Genomic DNA, 17,752 nt, shown 5'->3' on the forward strand with positions numbered 1-17,752 from the left:
CTCCTCTGATGTGTACGACGCCTGGAGGAACCATTGCAGCAGAAACCAGGAATATCTCATGATACTGAAACGCAGTTAAACGATTTATGTAAGTCATCAATAATTAAATGGATATGCTGTGCAGATTTGCATTTTGATGCATAATGAGCAAGCCTAGAGGCCATATTTACTTTTGTAAATAAAACTGTATGCATGCATAAATTTGGTGAATTTTGACTTTGATTTATTTAAGCATTTCAAACAATAAATCTCCCAGGATTTAAATCAGTTTGATGGCCTTGTTTACGAAAGGACAGGCAAAAAAAAAAAAAAAAAAACGCTCAGGGAATAAATCCAGACTAAAAAAATTGTTTATTGCTTGAAACAGAAATTAGTTGTATTCCTTAGTTTGTGTAAAACTATATGCTCCTCTCCTTAGCTATGAAATTCCCTGTCAACCTGAAAGTCAATATTTCATATTGGATTTTCAGTCACAGATAATACTGTGGTGAATATTCAACCCAAGTTTGAAAAAAAAAAAAATCAGTGTGCTTTTATCTAAATAGATTAAGTCACACAAAGACAGAAAAAGCTTCCAGTTAAGCTTGAAGTGGCAATAATGTCTTAACGGAGTAAAAATATTTAAAATCATTAGAGCCAATAAACTGCAATAAGCTGCATTAGCTTAGGTTTTATTGCATAAAGCTTTTAAAATAAAAATCTAATCTAAAAGAAATTTCCTTTCATTATTCAGCTAATAATTAAAATTATTTACACATTATAAATGGGCTACAAGGCCACTGTAAAGTTGTGTTGAAAGGAATAATGAACTGGTTTAACAGGTAGTGTTCAGAAAGTCATCATTTAGCACTGAAGAATCCATTAGTATACTAATACTACTAAAATAACTTCCACTCCAGGCGAGTTAATAGCACTGCGTATGAACTGCGATGAGATCAATGATAGCTTTTCAAATAGAACATTTATCAACAAAATTTAGACAACCTTTCAGGATCACGCTCCAAGCAGCTATAGGTATGTTATTGTAAAATTTGAAAGCATTTAATTTCATTTCAAAAGTTCGAAGTCCTTGTTATGAAATTACACAGAAAGTACCAGAGTGACCGGAGTTTTTGCTGGCTGTGTCAGGTTAATCTTCCACATCTTCTCAATGTCAACTTGTGTTTCCTCTAAATCCTCATGTTGGCTCATGTGGACCATGTTCTACATGTTCTACAGCTTGTGTGAGGCAATACTTAGGCAAATATTAACATATTACATATATCGACAGATTAAAACCGAAAGCCATGTCCTTCCAGAGCAAGGTCACCAATATGTTAAGGAAATGTTTGACCACAAAAAAAAAAAAAGAAAATATCCTGGTGTGTGTGTTTGTTCAGTGCTTGCACTGCTGGTCGTTGTTCAACATCACTGACATTTCAATTAATTTACTTATCCTTAAATGCATTGAAACCTGGATATGAATCTTATCTAGATAAGATTTTGTACTTACTTTTTTTTGTGGTAATTATTTGTATGTATTTATATGTTGCTAATGGTCTTGGTGGATTAAGACATTAATGTTTTACTGATTATTGATAATCAGTAACAGATATTCTGTCATGGGCCTTTTCTAAGTTCACCTTTGTAGCACAGACAGATTTGAGAAAAAAACAAAAAGTTGCTATTGTTTCATTTTATGCTGTGTTGTTGAACATCTTGGTTTTGTCATCTTTCTCTCTAAAGGGCAATCAAATCACATTAATGATTTAGAAAACAAACTGAAGAAAGGTTTGGGACTTCTGTCCTGGATGCATTTGTCTCTTCCTTCTCCTTTGACCTGCAGTGAGAATAATGTTTTATTCTACAGGCTTATTATGCATCAATAAAACCTCCCATTCAAACCCTCTTTACACCACCAGACTGTTAAAAAGGTTTTTGTTGAGGTTAATCCCCGCAGCCTATATGTGTTCCACAATAACTAAAACTTGTCTTGTTTTACTCTTGAGGTGACTTTTTGACAAAATTCAAAGAAACTTTTTTTTTTTAATCCTTTTCCTATATTGATTAAGAAGACAAACTAAAGAAATAATTTGATGTGAAGTGCTGCTCTGTGGTAAAAGAAGAACAGAAGGAAAATTATATCTTTGTTTCTAAAATTGTCCCTCTTCCAAGAGTTTTGATAGAAAAATGCACAAAATTAAAGGTAAAAATATGACATTTTTATACGTAGCAACTTTACTTTGCAATGTAACTGGATTTTTGGGGGGTACGGTTCACTTGGTCTCAAAGTTTTTTGAGGATCATCTGTCTTCTTACCAAGATAAATGATCTTTGTAACAAAAGTTCTCACCGCATCCTTTGATTCTATTTGTTTCCAAGAGGCAGCACATCCATTTAACAAAACAAAATAGAAAGTGACAAACATCAAGAAGGTGCTGTTATACATGCTATGTCACATTCCACAGATGGTTGTGTCTTCTTCGCTTTCTAAGACGTTATTCCAAATGCTCTGTTTTCAGAAATGTGTTTTAAAAATCCACACTAGTCTAAATTAGACATTCATATTAAATATTTTATTTATTTTTTTTTTTTTAGATTTTCTTTGCCTGAGGTTTGTATATATTCTCCTCTTACATAATGACTATCTGAAATTGCTTTCGGAAAAACAACATGTCTTTTAAGTTTTTAGATCTGCACAGCTTAAATAAAATTCTCATTTCTGCCGTCATGCAAAGCACCTGTTGTTGCGTTCAAGCTGACTGCCTAACTGTGCTGACACCCTTAGATGAAAAGCATCCCCTTTAACTCCACCCCCCCTGAGGAGCAGGCTGTTTAATTCCTGTGAGGGGATGATTTGGTATCCGTCCAATAAAGCTGCTGGTTGCTGTCCCACGGCACAATGTGTCGCTCCGAGCTGCACTTCTGCACTCAAACAACCTGCTGGTCTTCTGGAAACCCTGTATGCCACAAGCATTAGGACTTCAAAAAGCACAGATGTAATCAAGGGATTGTTGTCTCTCGTAATTTGACAAATCACCAGGACATATGAATGAAATTGCATCACAGACAACAGGGACAGAGAGAGACAGAACACGTCATTGCATCTGGTAAGTTTTAGCATTCATTGACTGCTAAATTAAAATATATCTGTTGGAAGTAATCTGCATTTATCTTTAAATTTTATTTTTTTAAGATTTTCCTTCATGTACACTAGCATGTAATTTTTACATTGTGTTCAGCAATTAGAATGTATAGTTCGACATATTAACTACATTTTAATGTATTATCATACTCGTCTCTCTACACAATGCTTAAAGAGAGACATTCTGTAACAGAAAGTGGCTGTCTTAAATTTCTGGAGGAGTTATGTTTTGCCTGGAGGCAGCTGTTCTGATAGGGCTCAGTACATTCCCAGCCACATGCAGCCATCAGGAATATACAAGTAGGATAATCATTTTTTTCTCATTGTTGTTTTCACCAGGAGGTTTCTGTCCTGCTCTAACCGTCTGAGCATAATGGTGGCTTTTAAAGGGATCTGGACCAAAAGTTTCTGGAGGGCTGTGTCAGGAGAATACCTGGCAAGCGTTGTCTTTGTGCTCCTCAGCCTGGGCTCCACTATCAACTGGCACGCAGGGGAGGAGAATCCCCCCCCGACCGACATGGTGCTGATCTCCCTTTGCTTTGGCCTCAGCATTGCCACCATGGTTCAGTGTTTTGGCCACATCAGTGGCGGCCACATAAACCCAGCTGTCACTGCAGCAATGGTCGTATCTAGAAAACTGAGCCTGGCAAAAGGTGTCTTCTACGTGGTGGCTCAGTGCCTGGGCGCCATCACCGGAGCTGGGATCCTCTACGCAGTCACACCTGCAGATGTTCGAGGACATCTCGGTGTGACGATGGTAACAACTAAAGCGCCTCCATTGCTCAGTGTGTTTTGTAGCAAATCTAAGTGTTACTCATCATTTTGAAACAGAATATTGTGTTTTCAAGGTGAGCTCCAAGATCTCATTAGGACACGCGCTTCTGGTGGAGCTTCTCATCACATTCGAGCTGGTCTTCACTATCTTTGCCACTTGTGATCCCAAACGCACAGACCTAAGTGGTTCGGCAAGCCTGGCCATTGGATTTGCCGTAGCTATAGGACACTTATTTGCAGTAAGTAACTTTCACTATAGTTTAGCTCAATAACAAAAATCATAGTAGTGATACAATAAAACAACATCAGCCAGGTGTGATAAGATACAGATGAACAGTTTCTGGAACTTTCCGCAAGGCAGTTTTAAAACCAACAAACTGTTTTGAAGATACACATGGATTCTGTCAATAATTGTGGCAAGAATTAACTCAGAAGAAAGGCTGACGGTTCCTTAGCTGAACAAAAACAGGTGTTGTCAGGGTGTAATTTGTCAGTCTGTGATAGTGTGCTCCAAAACTCATATCCATGTGTGCAGATCTTTACTGGAGGCTGCCATCGCATGGCAACCAATCTCCAGAGGCTTCCTGAACCCTGCAGAGCAAATGAATGTGCAGTGAAAAAGATGCTACTCGTAACACAGCTTTGCTTGTTTAGCGAATGTTGAGTTCACAGATCTATGAGCTATAATTTTGGTTCACTATGAGCTTGTATTTAATTTTATTATATTTAATTGTTTAGATAAAATCAATGACTATACGTGTCTTTTAGATTCCTTACACAGGGGCCAGCATGAACCCAGCTCGTTCCTTTGGGCCGGCAATGGTCACTCTTAACTTTGAGAACCACTGGGTAAGAGGCAACTGTTGAATAAAACGACGTAAGATTTTTGTAAGCAAATATGCTCATCGGAACGTTTGTCAAATTATGGTCAACAAGCTCTCTCCACACTCACGTCTTCACAGAGGTTTGGAAAAACAAAATAATGAAAAACAGCAGGGGGCAGTAAACATGCATGGATAGATTTCAAGATGTCTGCGTAAACAAATGACATAAATGTTGATGCAGTTTTCTATTTACAATATAAGAAAGCTTAAGAGTTTTCTTCATCTGGTGCCAGCGTTGAGTGCTAAGTTGAAAGTCAATCCATGAGTCTTTGCTTAGAGAAATCAAAAAATATAAGCAAGGATGTTTATCTGTGAAAACATTACATAAATGAATGATGAAGGAAAAACACAGAAAAAAAAGTAACTTTCTATTAAGTTGGGTGGGTTAAATATGAAAGCTCTGTGTGGCAGGTCCAAATATGAATGGCATAACATTCAAAAGAGTGTAAGAGCTTTAGGATTTTAGCTTAAATAACCATGAAAATCAATTGTATGTCAATAGTCAAATTTTTGTTTTACTTCTTTGTTTTGGAAGCTTTCTGAATATTCAAAGTATATGACTTGCAAAACCAAACTGCAACATATTATGCACTTTTTAAACATTCACATTGCTCTTTAATTCATTCTCTCTCAGACATCAAAAGCACAAAATAATCTAACGAATGAAAGAAAAATGTTACAAAAGGAAATTGGTACAAAGCGATTTTTGTTTGCTGAGTTTGTGTTCTGTTTTTTTAACCCAGAGTAATTAATTCCTATTTCACAGTGTGATTTTGAAGATCAGGAGGTTCTGTCAAAATAACTCTGTTGGCTGTCCATGATTTCTATTAGTATGATTTTTTTATCCTTCAACGTTCTCCCTTTTTTTTCTCTGAAACTCATTTACTTCTGGTCCTGAGCTCAGTATCCGTAAATAAAACTGGAAAATTTATTTTATTGATTTAGATACCGTAGATTGATTGATTCTATTGCTGGCCCCCATTTAAGCATTCATTAAAGGAGAAGGCCCTCTTGTTTATTAGACTGTATTGTGACTTAAAAATATTATTTCCCTCAATCTTAACTAAGCAATTTGTTCAGAAATGTCTGGTTTATTTTGAATCAGACCAAGAAAGCAAACATTAGATGTAATGATGTTTAATATCACTCCAATATCATACTACAGAATTCAACCTCCAAGTTTATTCTTTTTAAAAACTATAGCATCCTTATATAATTTTTCCTTCGTAATCACATAATCACTCAAAATGCCTCCAGGTTTAAACCTTAAGTGCTATGAAATCTTCCTTGCACCTGATGTTACAGTGTAACTCAAGTCATATGAAATAGAACTGATTGTGTTCGGCACATGCAAGATAGTGCAGGCATTAAATATTGAAACAGTCACTCATTAACCAGCTTGCTAACAAAGGTGTTTCCTCTCACTAATTATTGAAGGTGTACTGGCTGGGTCCCATTCTAGGAGGAATCTTGGCTGCAGCTTTGTATGAATACCTTTACTGTCCAGATCCTGAGGTGAAGAAGAGGCTGAAGCAAGTCTTTAAAAAAGACTCAACCGGGAAGTACAAAGTGGTGGAAAGTGAGGAGACCATCATAAAACCAGGCTCCGTCCACAACATCGATCTGACAGAGAAAGTGGAAAAGAACGATTCTTTCCAGGAGTCGTCCGGAGAAGTACTGTCCTCCGTATGACTATCACGTGCACTGGAAATGGAGACCAATTTGTAAAGAAGAATGGCAATCAAACTTTGCGAGCATATCAATCTCGAGCATGTCGCCCTGCCGAATGTAATTTCTGTCAGACTCACAACAAGGCTGTATTACCTCCACTGTCATAAAGTTAATGCATTACAGCTAAATCCTCCAAACATCTGTAGTCGATTCAATGCTCCTCCCCAGAAACCGTCTGAATTGTTGTTTCTGCACACAATGCACCCTGATAAAATGACAGCCAGCAATGCATTGTGGTAGGAAAATGTGTGTCCAGGGGGTCAGCCAATTATTTGGGGTCATCCCATGGATCGGAGGAGTGTGGAAGAATATGCAGCCTTGTTATTTTTGGATTAGTGTCACATTTGTTCTGCCTTCTGAATGTGTAATAAAAGGCAGGATTGTCCTTGTGATCATTAAGCACATTACGGATGCGATGCAATGTAAGACAGCTCTGACAAGCTACATGGGCAGAGCTGTATTACAGAGCTCTCCATTTTCAGTGCATTAATCAGGGAAACAGCTTGTTATGCTTTCTGCAAGTTCATCTCCACTTCACTGTCTGCTACTGTACGACTGTTTTCTGATTTCCTTTTATTGCAATTCTTGTTATTTTCTTTATAGGATAAATGTATATTTTTGTAGCATCTTGTAAGACTTGTCATGCAGAGGCAATTCTTGCATGAATGGGCGAGTACATATATGTAAAACACCATACTTCAAGAATAGAAAAAACAGCAACTTCATCTATTTAATGGATATTTTGAACTTTATAAAAAAATAAGGAACTAACTTGTGAGATGTTTTTTTTAAATAAGTCGATTGATATCGTCATAAATTAAATAGTGTTTTTAAAAATCTCTCTCAAGTGTCAAACTATCCAATTTAGGTCTGCTCAGACCAGTTGTTCAGGATGATGAAATGCAGCTCAGGCTCCTTCAAAAAGAAAACTGTGCATAACAGTAAACAACATTCAAAAGATAGTTTGCAATATTTTCTTGCATGCACTTTTCCCAGAAAAGCAATGTGCCCACTCGTCTTGTCCTTGACATGCAAATAAGAAATATAAATCTTATGATGAAAGGAACTTCTAGATAACTTCTTGTTATTGTTATTGCCCATAGTGGCCCATGATAAATTGCTGCCCTTGGTGGTAACTCATGTCACCCATTATGAAATCTGCCACTGGATGCATAAGCTGTTATATCACTTAAATGTTTAATTTATAAAGGTGCGTTTGGCTGATTGCTTTTTTTCCTCAGTTGTTTTGCAATTTGAAAGTGTAAGATGTTATTAAGTTTTAATAAAAATTAAATACTGGAATTATCAAGGATTCTTGTATTATTGTTTTTTTCTCTCTCTCTCTTTATTGGACCATTCATACATGTAGGAGAAATATAGTTAACTCAAAATGCAAGGAAATTTGCATTTGCTTAGTGTCTTTGTTCAAACAATGCTTTTGATAAATTTAACTCATAACATTAGAAATTATGTTCATTTCCCACAGATGAATAATAGCCATTTGGCTATTTCATGGCAATTTAATATTTAGAAATATTAACTTATGTTGTGCATTTTCCCTGTCAAATAAATTGATAAATTAAAAGTTTCTACAGCAACTATATATATATATATATATATATATATATATATATATATATATATATATATATATATATATATATATATATATATATATATATATATATATATATATATATATATATATATATTCCCTCACAGAAGGTACCAGGCACATGAAAAAATAAGCTTTCCAGCCTAGTGATGGATTGAACCCTTCATTCCTTGATTATCCGTCCCTATTGTCAGATAAATGTCCACTTTGTGGGCTCCTCTGAGTTGCCCTGCTGATAATAGTTCCATTTTATCTCATTCTATCAAAAGAGGGCCAAGGAAATGATACTACTCTGTGATGGGAAATAGAGGTGATCTGTTATATGTCTGCACTTAATTTCCTTTGCTAAAAGTGAAGGTGCTCTTGAATTCTCCTCTCATGGAGGACCCTCCTGCAAGCTGTCTTTATGGTGCAACTATATTACATTCGCCAGCCGAGAATAGCGGTATAATTTTGATGTTAAATCAAAATTGTTTTTTTTATTCCCTCATGAATCAATCCCTTCCTCGCCGCTTCGGTGTTGTCCATGTGTGCGGTACTATAGCCTCACCTACTGGCCGAGTGGGTGCATTGCCCGAAGTGTTGTGATTTCATTTCGTCCAGGTGAGGGCAGCCGTGAGCCTTGATAGAGCAAGGTTGCTTTTCAGAGTTGGGTCGACAAATGTTGATTTTATTCATTAGTTTGAGCTGTATTCTGTTTGATATTTGTCCAGAGCATTAATTCACAACTACACAGGAGGATTAAGCGTTGCATTCCGACACAGAACCCAGCAGTCAAATGGGAGAATAAGCAAGTCAATCATGAAGCTCTCTTTTTTTTTGGTCAGCCTTCATGTTCCTGGAACTTGTTCAATTTTGGAAAAGTTGCTTAGAAATTTGAAGGGCGCATATTTTTTCATCAAAATGCCCGAACAAAATTGTGTTCTCAGTATGTTTCTGTTCTTCCAAATTAAAATGTGTACTTAACATTAAAAGTGTTTCTACAGCATCATCCTCTACTTGCATTACAAGCTGCCTATCGGGATTTTGGGGATGGAGTGTGGAAATGCTAAATATTTACTGAATGCGCCTTCTATTGGCAATGCAGAGTGAAAACTTTTGGGAATTTAAACTGTGTTCACGGTCTCTGAAAAGGAGAGAATTGTGCCTTGCGTCAATCAAACTGGGAAGAAAAACTTCCCGTAAGTTTTTGCAGTCAGTGAAAATAGGAAACTCTAATAAATGTTATACAAAACACTAGATAAATAGTTGTTTTCTGTGTTTGATTCCTTGTCGACATACCAAAGTATTTCATCAGCAAAATGTTGACCAGAAACCAATTATTTAAAAAAAAAAAGCAACAGAAACTTTAAAAGTTATTTATGAACATTGTAGTTTTCAGCATTTGGTCACAACCACAAAGCTCAATATAGTTTTACTTACATTTTCAGCCAGATCAACACCTGGCAGAAAATGTCAGGTGTTGACATTTTTTGCCTCAGATTTATAGATTTAATAATCTGTAAATGTGAGGTATAAAATAAACATACATGATTTGAATATTTTTGATGAGTTATGCAAAAAAAAATGTGCGGTATGCTTTTGCATTGAAGCACATGAGACAACATCTTATACTGAAATCTACAAGTCTGTTAGTGTGCCTCAGTTTTTCACATCTAGAGGCACATCAGTTATTTCAATCTCAAATTGATTCCGATCTGAACTTTGACCTTGAAATTCAAACACAGGAATGTACTTTGATCTAAACCATTTCATTGTAACTCTGGCTGTATGTTAAGGATCGTTGTTCACCTGGAAGTTTTCAGCTGCCAGTCTTTTGCAGTCCCAAACATGTTCGATCCACTATATTTCCCGGTTAAGATGGTTTGTTCACACAAAAGGTTCCATACTGGCCATCTTTCACCAGAGCACCTTCTTCCAAATGTCCCTTACATGTATTTGGCTAACTGCAAACAGAAAATTTCATTTATCTTTTTTTTTTCTTCCTTACAGTTTTCCATAAACTCCAGATTTGTAGAGCACAAAACTTATATTTGTTGTGCCAACTGGTTTTCCCTCTTAAGCTGCAGTGCAGCTTCTCTATATTTTCCAAAGGTCATTTGGCTCCTTCTCTGAATAATGGTTTCAATAGCCGCTTGCCCATCAATTTATGTACCGTATTTTCCGCGCTATAAGGCGCACCTAAAAACCATCAATTTCCTCAAAAGCCGACAGTGCGCCTTATAATCCGGTGCGCCTTATATATGGACCAATATTGAGCCACGGCAGGTCTAGCAACTACGGTAAGCAGCCGCCGACTTCATTTTCGCCTGTAGAAGAAGAAGCACGCGGTGCATGCTGGGATAGTTGTCAGAACGCTGGTTTGTTAATAAAGTTTGACTGACCTATCTACCTACCGACCGTCTAGAATCAGGTCGTCTGCAGGTCATTTAGCACCACGTGTAGAAGGGTGAACATCGTCCGGCCACGCCCCGGCCCAGTTGCAGAAAGCTCTCCTCGCAGACCGGAGTCGGACTGTTTAGTTGACATTCTTTATGTCAACAAAGTGGCTTTAGACATTCATCCGGGGTGCTTTGACTAGGATTACCAAGGGACCAGCCCCTATACATTTAAAGCAGGGGGTATGAGGGGGGGCACGGCTTATAATCCTGTGCGCCTTATAGTGCAGAAAATATGGTATTAGGATATGTATTTGTCACTCTTTGGATTATTTATTGAATAGTACGCTGGGGGATGTTGTTTTGTAATACTACACTTTGCCACATTTTCATCCCTGACTTTTCTAATGTGTGCGTTGTCTTTATTAATGTTCACTAACAACTCTCTGAGGTCTTCTGAGGCCTGTATTTACACTGAGTGGATTATTCACTCATGGATTATTTTAACTAACTATGTGACTTCTCAGAACAATTGTTAGAACTGGATTTTATCTAGTAATCACAGAATGAAGAGAATAGAGGAGTTAAATATTTTTCTTTTTTTGTTGCTTTTAGAAAAACTGTGCATGCTTTTTTTACTACACAAAATTATGGCCTAGCTTACCTACCGCATAAAATATTAATAAAACACTTTGAACTTTATGATTGTGCTCACTTAATCTATTTTAGAGGAGGCAGATTTGTGGGACTTGAAAACTCAGCCCACAACAGAAAAGGCAAAAAACAAAACAAAAAACAAAAAAAAAAAAAAGATAAAACACACACCTTAAAGATCATTAGCAATTAATATTTGGGGATTCATGGAGAAAAACAGCGTTAAACACTTGTTTAATAATTCATACTATAAACAAGAAAGTCTCCCACTTCCTTAATAATTTAGACGTAAGCTAATGTTGATTTATTCAGGAAGGTCTCTGCCACCAGCGCAGCCTGGAGTGCCCAAATTTGAATTAAAGTAGGACAGTAGCAGGCGAGTCTGTAATAACATTTGTATAATTTTATTATTGCTCTGGGCTCAGTTCATTTCCTCCTCCAGTAGCTGCGTGAAATTGTTTGATTCTTGAAACTGCCTTGAGTCTGCGGCTCAGGGGTTGGAGGGTGGTACAGGAACAGGAAGGCATGCGACACTCTCCTCGTCTGATGCTGTCAGACACAAACACACACACTCACACGCACACACACACACACACAACTCCACGTGCATACACTCATGCAGAGAGAGCAGGAGATAAATAACTTTGTTATTCTGGGTTTTGTAATACTATTACACTGGCTCACTTAATAACTTGAGCTGTCTTGAGAAAATGATTGATATTCTCACTTTGTCAGCTGTGATAAATATTACACTGCCTCTATTTGAGGAAGCTAGGAAAAGGAGTAACTCATTCATCGTGTAATCATGTTGTTAAAATATGAGTTTGTATTTTTATCCATTTTCAGCAGAAAGGTTGAAGAAATTCAAAGAATTGAGTCAGCTTGTAAATAGGTTGTTCTGGTGAGCCTGCGGCGATTTTATTGTCTTTTTACAGAGAAAAAAAAAGTTTGATTTCACTTCCTTCGTGACAAGTTATTAAACTCCATAACCGTTTTCAGTGCATGTGTGAGGGGGTTAAAAAAGTTATCAAGTCCTATCCTTTGATTTCCAGTTTGTGGTGTACCATATTGTGATTACGCTCGCCAGTGATTGGACTATCATTTCCGAAACTCTCATTTACAAAACTCTGATTACTCCGGCACAAACAATCAAGTTTGCGAGGTATTAGCTCGTGCAACACACACCTGAGACCCCGGCGGTTTTGAGTCGCAGAGGGAGGGTGGAGAAGTTCTGATTGGTTTCCTCGAGGCTCTGCTTCCAACTTCGCACCCGCACGCATTCCCTCACTCCCCCTCTCCCTCCCCCCTTCAATTCCTTTATGCAGAGCAGCCCAAACTGCAGTTTGATGAAACACATTTGTTTGACTTAACTCTTGCCTCGCCATCGCAGCTAAATCTCAAAGGCCTGTCGGTGTAATGTGGCCCAAAAGCAATTGGGTTAATGAGAGGATATATGTACAAGTGTGGGACTTGACCTGAGGAGCTGTTTTCCATTTGGGTTTGGTCTGCTCATGTTATTAGGGAAACCTTTATTATTGTTGCCCTCTAGTGGGAACCATATAATAGGATTACATTTTATTAGAGCCTCCCAGCATTACCCAAGCACCCCCCTACCCACCCACCTCCTCTTGTCTCTGCTCCCCTCGTAGAAGTGTCACTGACTCCTCTGTCCATTGTGGGTGGGATGGTTCCATTTGGGGCTGAAACAGAACCAACAAGTGGGGAAAGCAAATTATCCAGCAGAGACTGACTTTTAAGAATCACCTGTGCGTGTTGAAGTGAAATCATTTGGTCAAATAGCACAGAGAGACACATCCAGCAGCAGACAGACTGTATGTGCAAAGCAGTGACAGCATAAGACACGCAGAACCTTGCAAAAACTGTTCATGCCCCTTGAGTCTTTTTCACAGTTTGTCACCTCACAGTGACAAACTTCACTGAGTTTTACTGGGATCTTATGTGATAGACTAACACAAAGTGAGTGGTGCATAATTGTGAAGCAGCAAGGAAAATTATACATGGTTTTCAGAATTAGTTATGAACAGAAAATAAAGTTATTTGTGTTTGTATTCATTCCCTTTTCCTGTGTTCCCATACAATCTGGTGTGACCAGCTACTCTCAGAAATCCCTGAATTAGCAAATAAAAAGCATCAGAACAACAAAGAAACTCACCAAACAGGTCAGGGATGAAGTTTAAAGCAGAGTCAGGCTACAAAACCTAATCCCAAGTTTGAGCAACTCACAGAGTTCTTTTAAATCCATCATCCTAAAGCAGAATGAGAAGGACAGAATTCTAAATGTACCAGTGGATTTTTCTATTTATGCACTCGTTAATAGAATGACAGGAGGCAAGGAGAGCATTAATCACCCAAGTGGCTCATGACAACTCCGGAGCAGAGATCAACAGCTCAGGTGGGAGAATTTCTAAATAGGAAAACTATTACTACTGTTCTTAAGTGGAAAAGGACAAAAAAAAGGCAGCGTTAAAAGAAAGTCATTAGAGCTTTTTTAAAGTTTACCATAAACCACATGGAGGACACAGCACAACATGTGGAAGACGCTCTGCTCAGATTGGACCAAAACTCTCCTGTTTGGCCTTCCTGCCAAATGCTTTGTGGGAAAGAAAACTAAATCTCCACATCACATTGGGCACACAGTAAGTAGTCGCTATGAAACATGGTGAAAGCATAGTGCTTCTCTTCAGTGGGGAAACCAAAGCTGGAAAGAGTTGATGGGAATAAGATTAGAGGGCAATTGGAAGAAAATCTATTAGTGACTGCAGAAGACTTCAAACTGGGCAGAAGCAGCAGGACAACAACTCTATGCATTCGAGCTACAATAGGATGCCACAGATCAAAAAAATTGACATGTGTTAGAATGGCCCAGTTCAAACCCGGGCCGCAATGCAACCGAAAATCTAAAGCATGACCTTTCTAACTTCCATCCTTTCCATGTCTTTGCTTCTCCTAATTTAATAAAGAGGCTAATCTCTCATAGCTCTAAATCCATTACTGTTAAACCCTCCATGATCACGATACCTTGACTACAACAAAGCAAGAGCTGAGCTACTCTCTCAAACGCAAAATTTCTTTGCGCCAAAGATAATATTTGACAAACAATTCTGGCCTAAAACTGTGCAAGCCTGGAGGGCAGAGTGAGTCAGGATCTGGAACAGCTTCAGCACTTTCCCTTTATCCATCCCACTCCCTTATATAACCACAGGCCATTAGAGGGGTGTGGTGAGTGTAGAGCAGCAGTTACTAACAGGGTCGGAGGCAAAACCAACATCTCTACCTTACACAGACTTTAAGCAGAAATGAGTCCAAGCTGTTTAAAAGCAACTACACAGACACTATGCTTACACACAGCTGTTTAAGGACAACGTGAAGAACAAAAAGAACATAATTAGTGTTTTTTTATACATAATAAATCCTGCTTAAACTGCACACTACAACTAAAGGTGAAATGCAAAGTGCACCAGTGTGCAAAAGTCATGAAAGGAATCAGGCGAGCAATATCTGTTCGACATTCTGTAAATTTGTAACATTTCTTTACAATTTTTTGGAGAGGAGGGGTGTGAAGTGGGGGAGAACATTGACAGATTTGTTATGCTTATTTTTAGTCCAGTTGTCTAATTTGTTGAGTCACTTCCAGAGTCCACAGAGAACCCTAAACAAACTAGTAACTGAGCAGTTTTATATTTAATATTTAGACTCTGTGTGGTAGCTTGACATACATATGTAATTTATACCAATGTATTTAGCTGAATCTAAAGACAATTCAGATGACTGCACGAAAAGGGCATTTTGGCATAGACAAGATTATTCACAAAAAGATGTTAGTGGACATATTGATGCACAAAAGATGGAGAAACTGAATGACGCTGTGTCTAAAATGTTTTAGGTGTTTTCTCAAAGTATTTCTCAAAGATAATTTTTCAAGCAACCAAAATACAACTTTCATAGTTGGAAACAAGTGGTGAAAAAGGCAAAAAATCCTGTAAAAAAAAATAAAGTGCCTGATATTTAAAGAAAAACACAAAAACTTGTATAACTCTTGATTGATAGCACTATGTAAGACTAAAAGACTGTCTTAACAAGAGTTAGAAGAAAAAGAAAAGCTGAGTTTTGCTCCTGTGATTTTTTCCCCCCTATATTTCCATCTTTTCTCATTCAGAGCAGAAAAGTTTTACCTTCTCTTCAAATCTTAGCGTCGCCATAAACTGTAACATAAGGAGTTATCTGATCATATTTGATTTGCCGCTTCTTCTCTGAGACATTGCTGGAGGCATTTTCTCAAAATTTCAGCAGGCAGAGTGAGTTTTCCAGGCTTGGTCTTTTTTTCTTCTCCTCTCCAAGCAAAAGTATTTATAACCAGATGATGTCATTCAGGTCAGGCGATGTCTGTCTAAGCAAAACTTACATCTGCAACTAATCTGGATAATTTGACCACCAAAGAAAAAAGAAAAACCTTCAGCCATCCGCCGCTTGCATGTTGTAGTTGTTTTAAGTTAGCTCTAACTGAAGTGAAACACTTAACTTCAGTGACTTTGTAACAATAGCAGTAATCTGCTATTGTTACAAACTTTCTCATTCGTTTGCATGTGATGCATATAAGAATTTCATAAGGTTTGTGCTTTCCTTTGTTTCTAAAATGGATAACGCCTGGATTTAAAACACTCATGCGGTTTCAATCAAGCACATTTAATCACGTTAGTGGTGTAAAAACTAGCATCCTTTGTTTACTTTGCTATTCAATCCATTTGTGAAATGCAGGAATATTTGGATAATTATGGTCATTATTTATACTTTCCCTAAAGCATTTATTTTGTTTTGTCATCTGCTTTGAACTACCAGTCTAATGTATTTTCCAAGTATACTTTTTTTTTTATTCCCTACTCAAAAGAACACTAAAATTTAAAATGCATTTGTAAATATTTGCCTTACTAGGATGTTTTTAGATCTTTTTTCATGTGTTACAGCCTCTGTTTTTGGAGCAGTGTTTTAGCGATGTCTGCGATGGACTGGTGACCTGTCCAGGACGTACCCCGCCTCTCGTCCATTGACCAGATAATGGATGGGTGGTTTCAGAGATGCAATAGTGTCTTTTAAAAGTACAGCTTTTTCACATGAACTTCAAAAGCGTTTCATTTGACACATCAGCAGAAGATAGTGTGTAATTATAGTGTGGAACATATATTTTCTTGTAAAAATATATGTTCCACATATTTTTATAAATATATGTGGAACATTTTTTTCACTTCAGTGAATTTTTTTTAAATTAAAAAAAATAATAAGTTGTGTTAGCAACTTATTATTTTTGCTAACACAACTTAGCAAAAATAAGTTTGCTAATTTGTGTTAGCAAATCCACTGAGTCAGCTACACTGACTCAGTGGAGCTACACTGAGTCAGTGTAGCTCCACTGACTCAAAACTTTGTAGAACCATGTAAATATGGTATTTCAGTACCACTTTTGCATGATAAGAAACTCATAGATTGTATTTTATGGGGAAGAAGAAGTTTCTTCCACATGTTTCTCTGCCAGCATGCCTAGGTGGGCCCCATGTGGGGAAAAGGAGGGCAGACTATATGGGTCCCATATGGGTTTGTCCGCGGGTTCCACGATGGCCCCACATGGGTTTGCCCATGTAGGGCCACAGCCCACATGGGCGCTACATGGTTCCTAAATGGACAAACCCATGTGGGCCACCCTACATGGGCAAACCCATGTGGGGCCATTGTGGAAACTGAGGACAAACCCATATGGGACCCATATATCAGTCCTCCTTTCCCCCACATGGGGCCCACCTAGGCATGCTGGCTGATGGGACTTACTTTGGCTTTAATTCCACAATTGCTTTTTTTTTTTTTTTTTTTTTTTAATTTAGGGGTGTCGGCCTAAAAGAGGCACAGCACACTTTTCAATTCTTTACTTGCAATTAGTTTAGAAAACAATGAATCAGATTCCTTTCACTTCAACAGTTAATAGTAACTTTGTGTTAGATAAATCTTATCAAAATGCAATGACGTTTGTGCTTGTAGTTTTAGAGACAGCAAAGAAACAAGTTCGAAGGGTATAAAAACCTTTTGCAAGACAGTTAGTCCGCATGCTATTACATGTTTTAAAACAGAGAAGAAACAATAGTTGATGCTCTCAACAGTAGGGGGCGTAGGAGGGTTTTTTTAAGCTTTGATCCACAATGAATGGCACTGAAACAACTAGAATGTAAAATCTGTCCATTCTATGGCCAGATGTGCGCCGAACACAGCAGCACTCTCAGGTCAGACAGAATAATTATCATGTTGACTTAAGAACGCTTTTAAACATGCGATTCCTTTAATGTGTCCATCCCCGGAGTAATTCTAAAAAATCCTCAGAAGTGCCTCAATCTTCCTGAAATCATGCATGGTTGAACATTTGAAATGAGCTCGCACATCACCCCCAGGCACTGATTCAGTCTTGATTGAGGAAAGGCAAGCTGCAAGTACTTATTTATACAACTACGTCATCTGGAGGCTGTCCAGAAGGAGGAAAGCGGCTAAAAAGATTGCACAGGAGAGGCTTATAGGGGAGTAAGAATTCCATTAA

The 17,752-nt window shown here is 37.7% G+C and overlaps 1 protein-coding gene across 1 annotated transcript; it reads left to right on the forward strand.

Annotated features, from left to right (window-relative positions):
- The first annotated feature begins 2,164 nt into the window (after positions 1 to 2,164).
- On the forward strand, positions 2,165 to 6,696 carry aqp4 (aquaporin 4). Its single transcript, XM_015005740.2, has 5 exons — positions 2,165 to 3,089; positions 3,464 to 3,881; positions 3,973 to 4,137; positions 4,667 to 4,747; positions 6,220 to 6,696. The coding sequence occupies exons 1-5, from the start codon at positions 3,028 to 3,030 to the stop codon at positions 6,472 to 6,474; spliced, it is 981 nt and encodes a 326-aa protein (XP_014861226.2). The 5' UTR covers positions 2,165 to 3,027; the 3' UTR covers positions 6,475 to 6,696.
- Positions 6,697 to 17,752: the final 11,056 nt, after the last annotated feature.

This window comes from Poecilia mexicana, unplaced genomic scaffold (assembly GCF_051168715.1).
Source record: "Poecilia mexicana isolate PSO_F unplaced genomic scaffold, ASM5116871v1 scaffold_17, whole genome shotgun sequence".
NCBI classification, from domain to species: domain Eukaryota; kingdom Metazoa; phylum Chordata; class Actinopteri; order Cyprinodontiformes; family Poeciliidae; genus Poecilia; species Poecilia mexicana.

Excerpts from the sequence above, each read along its gene's own strand:
- aqp4 (XM_015005740.2), top strand. The coding sequence starts at position 3,028 with ATGAATGAAATTGCATCACAGACAACAGGGACAGAGAGAGACAGAACA. Across the intron at positions 4,138-4,666 it reads CTATAGGACACTTATTTGCA|ATTCCTTACACAGGGGCCAG; the intron begins GTAAGTAACTTT and ends CGTGTCTTTTAG. Across the intron at positions 4,748-6,219 it reads TTAACTTTGAGAACCACTGG|GTGTACTGGCTGGGTCCCAT; the intron begins GTAAGAGGCAAC and ends TAATTATTGAAG.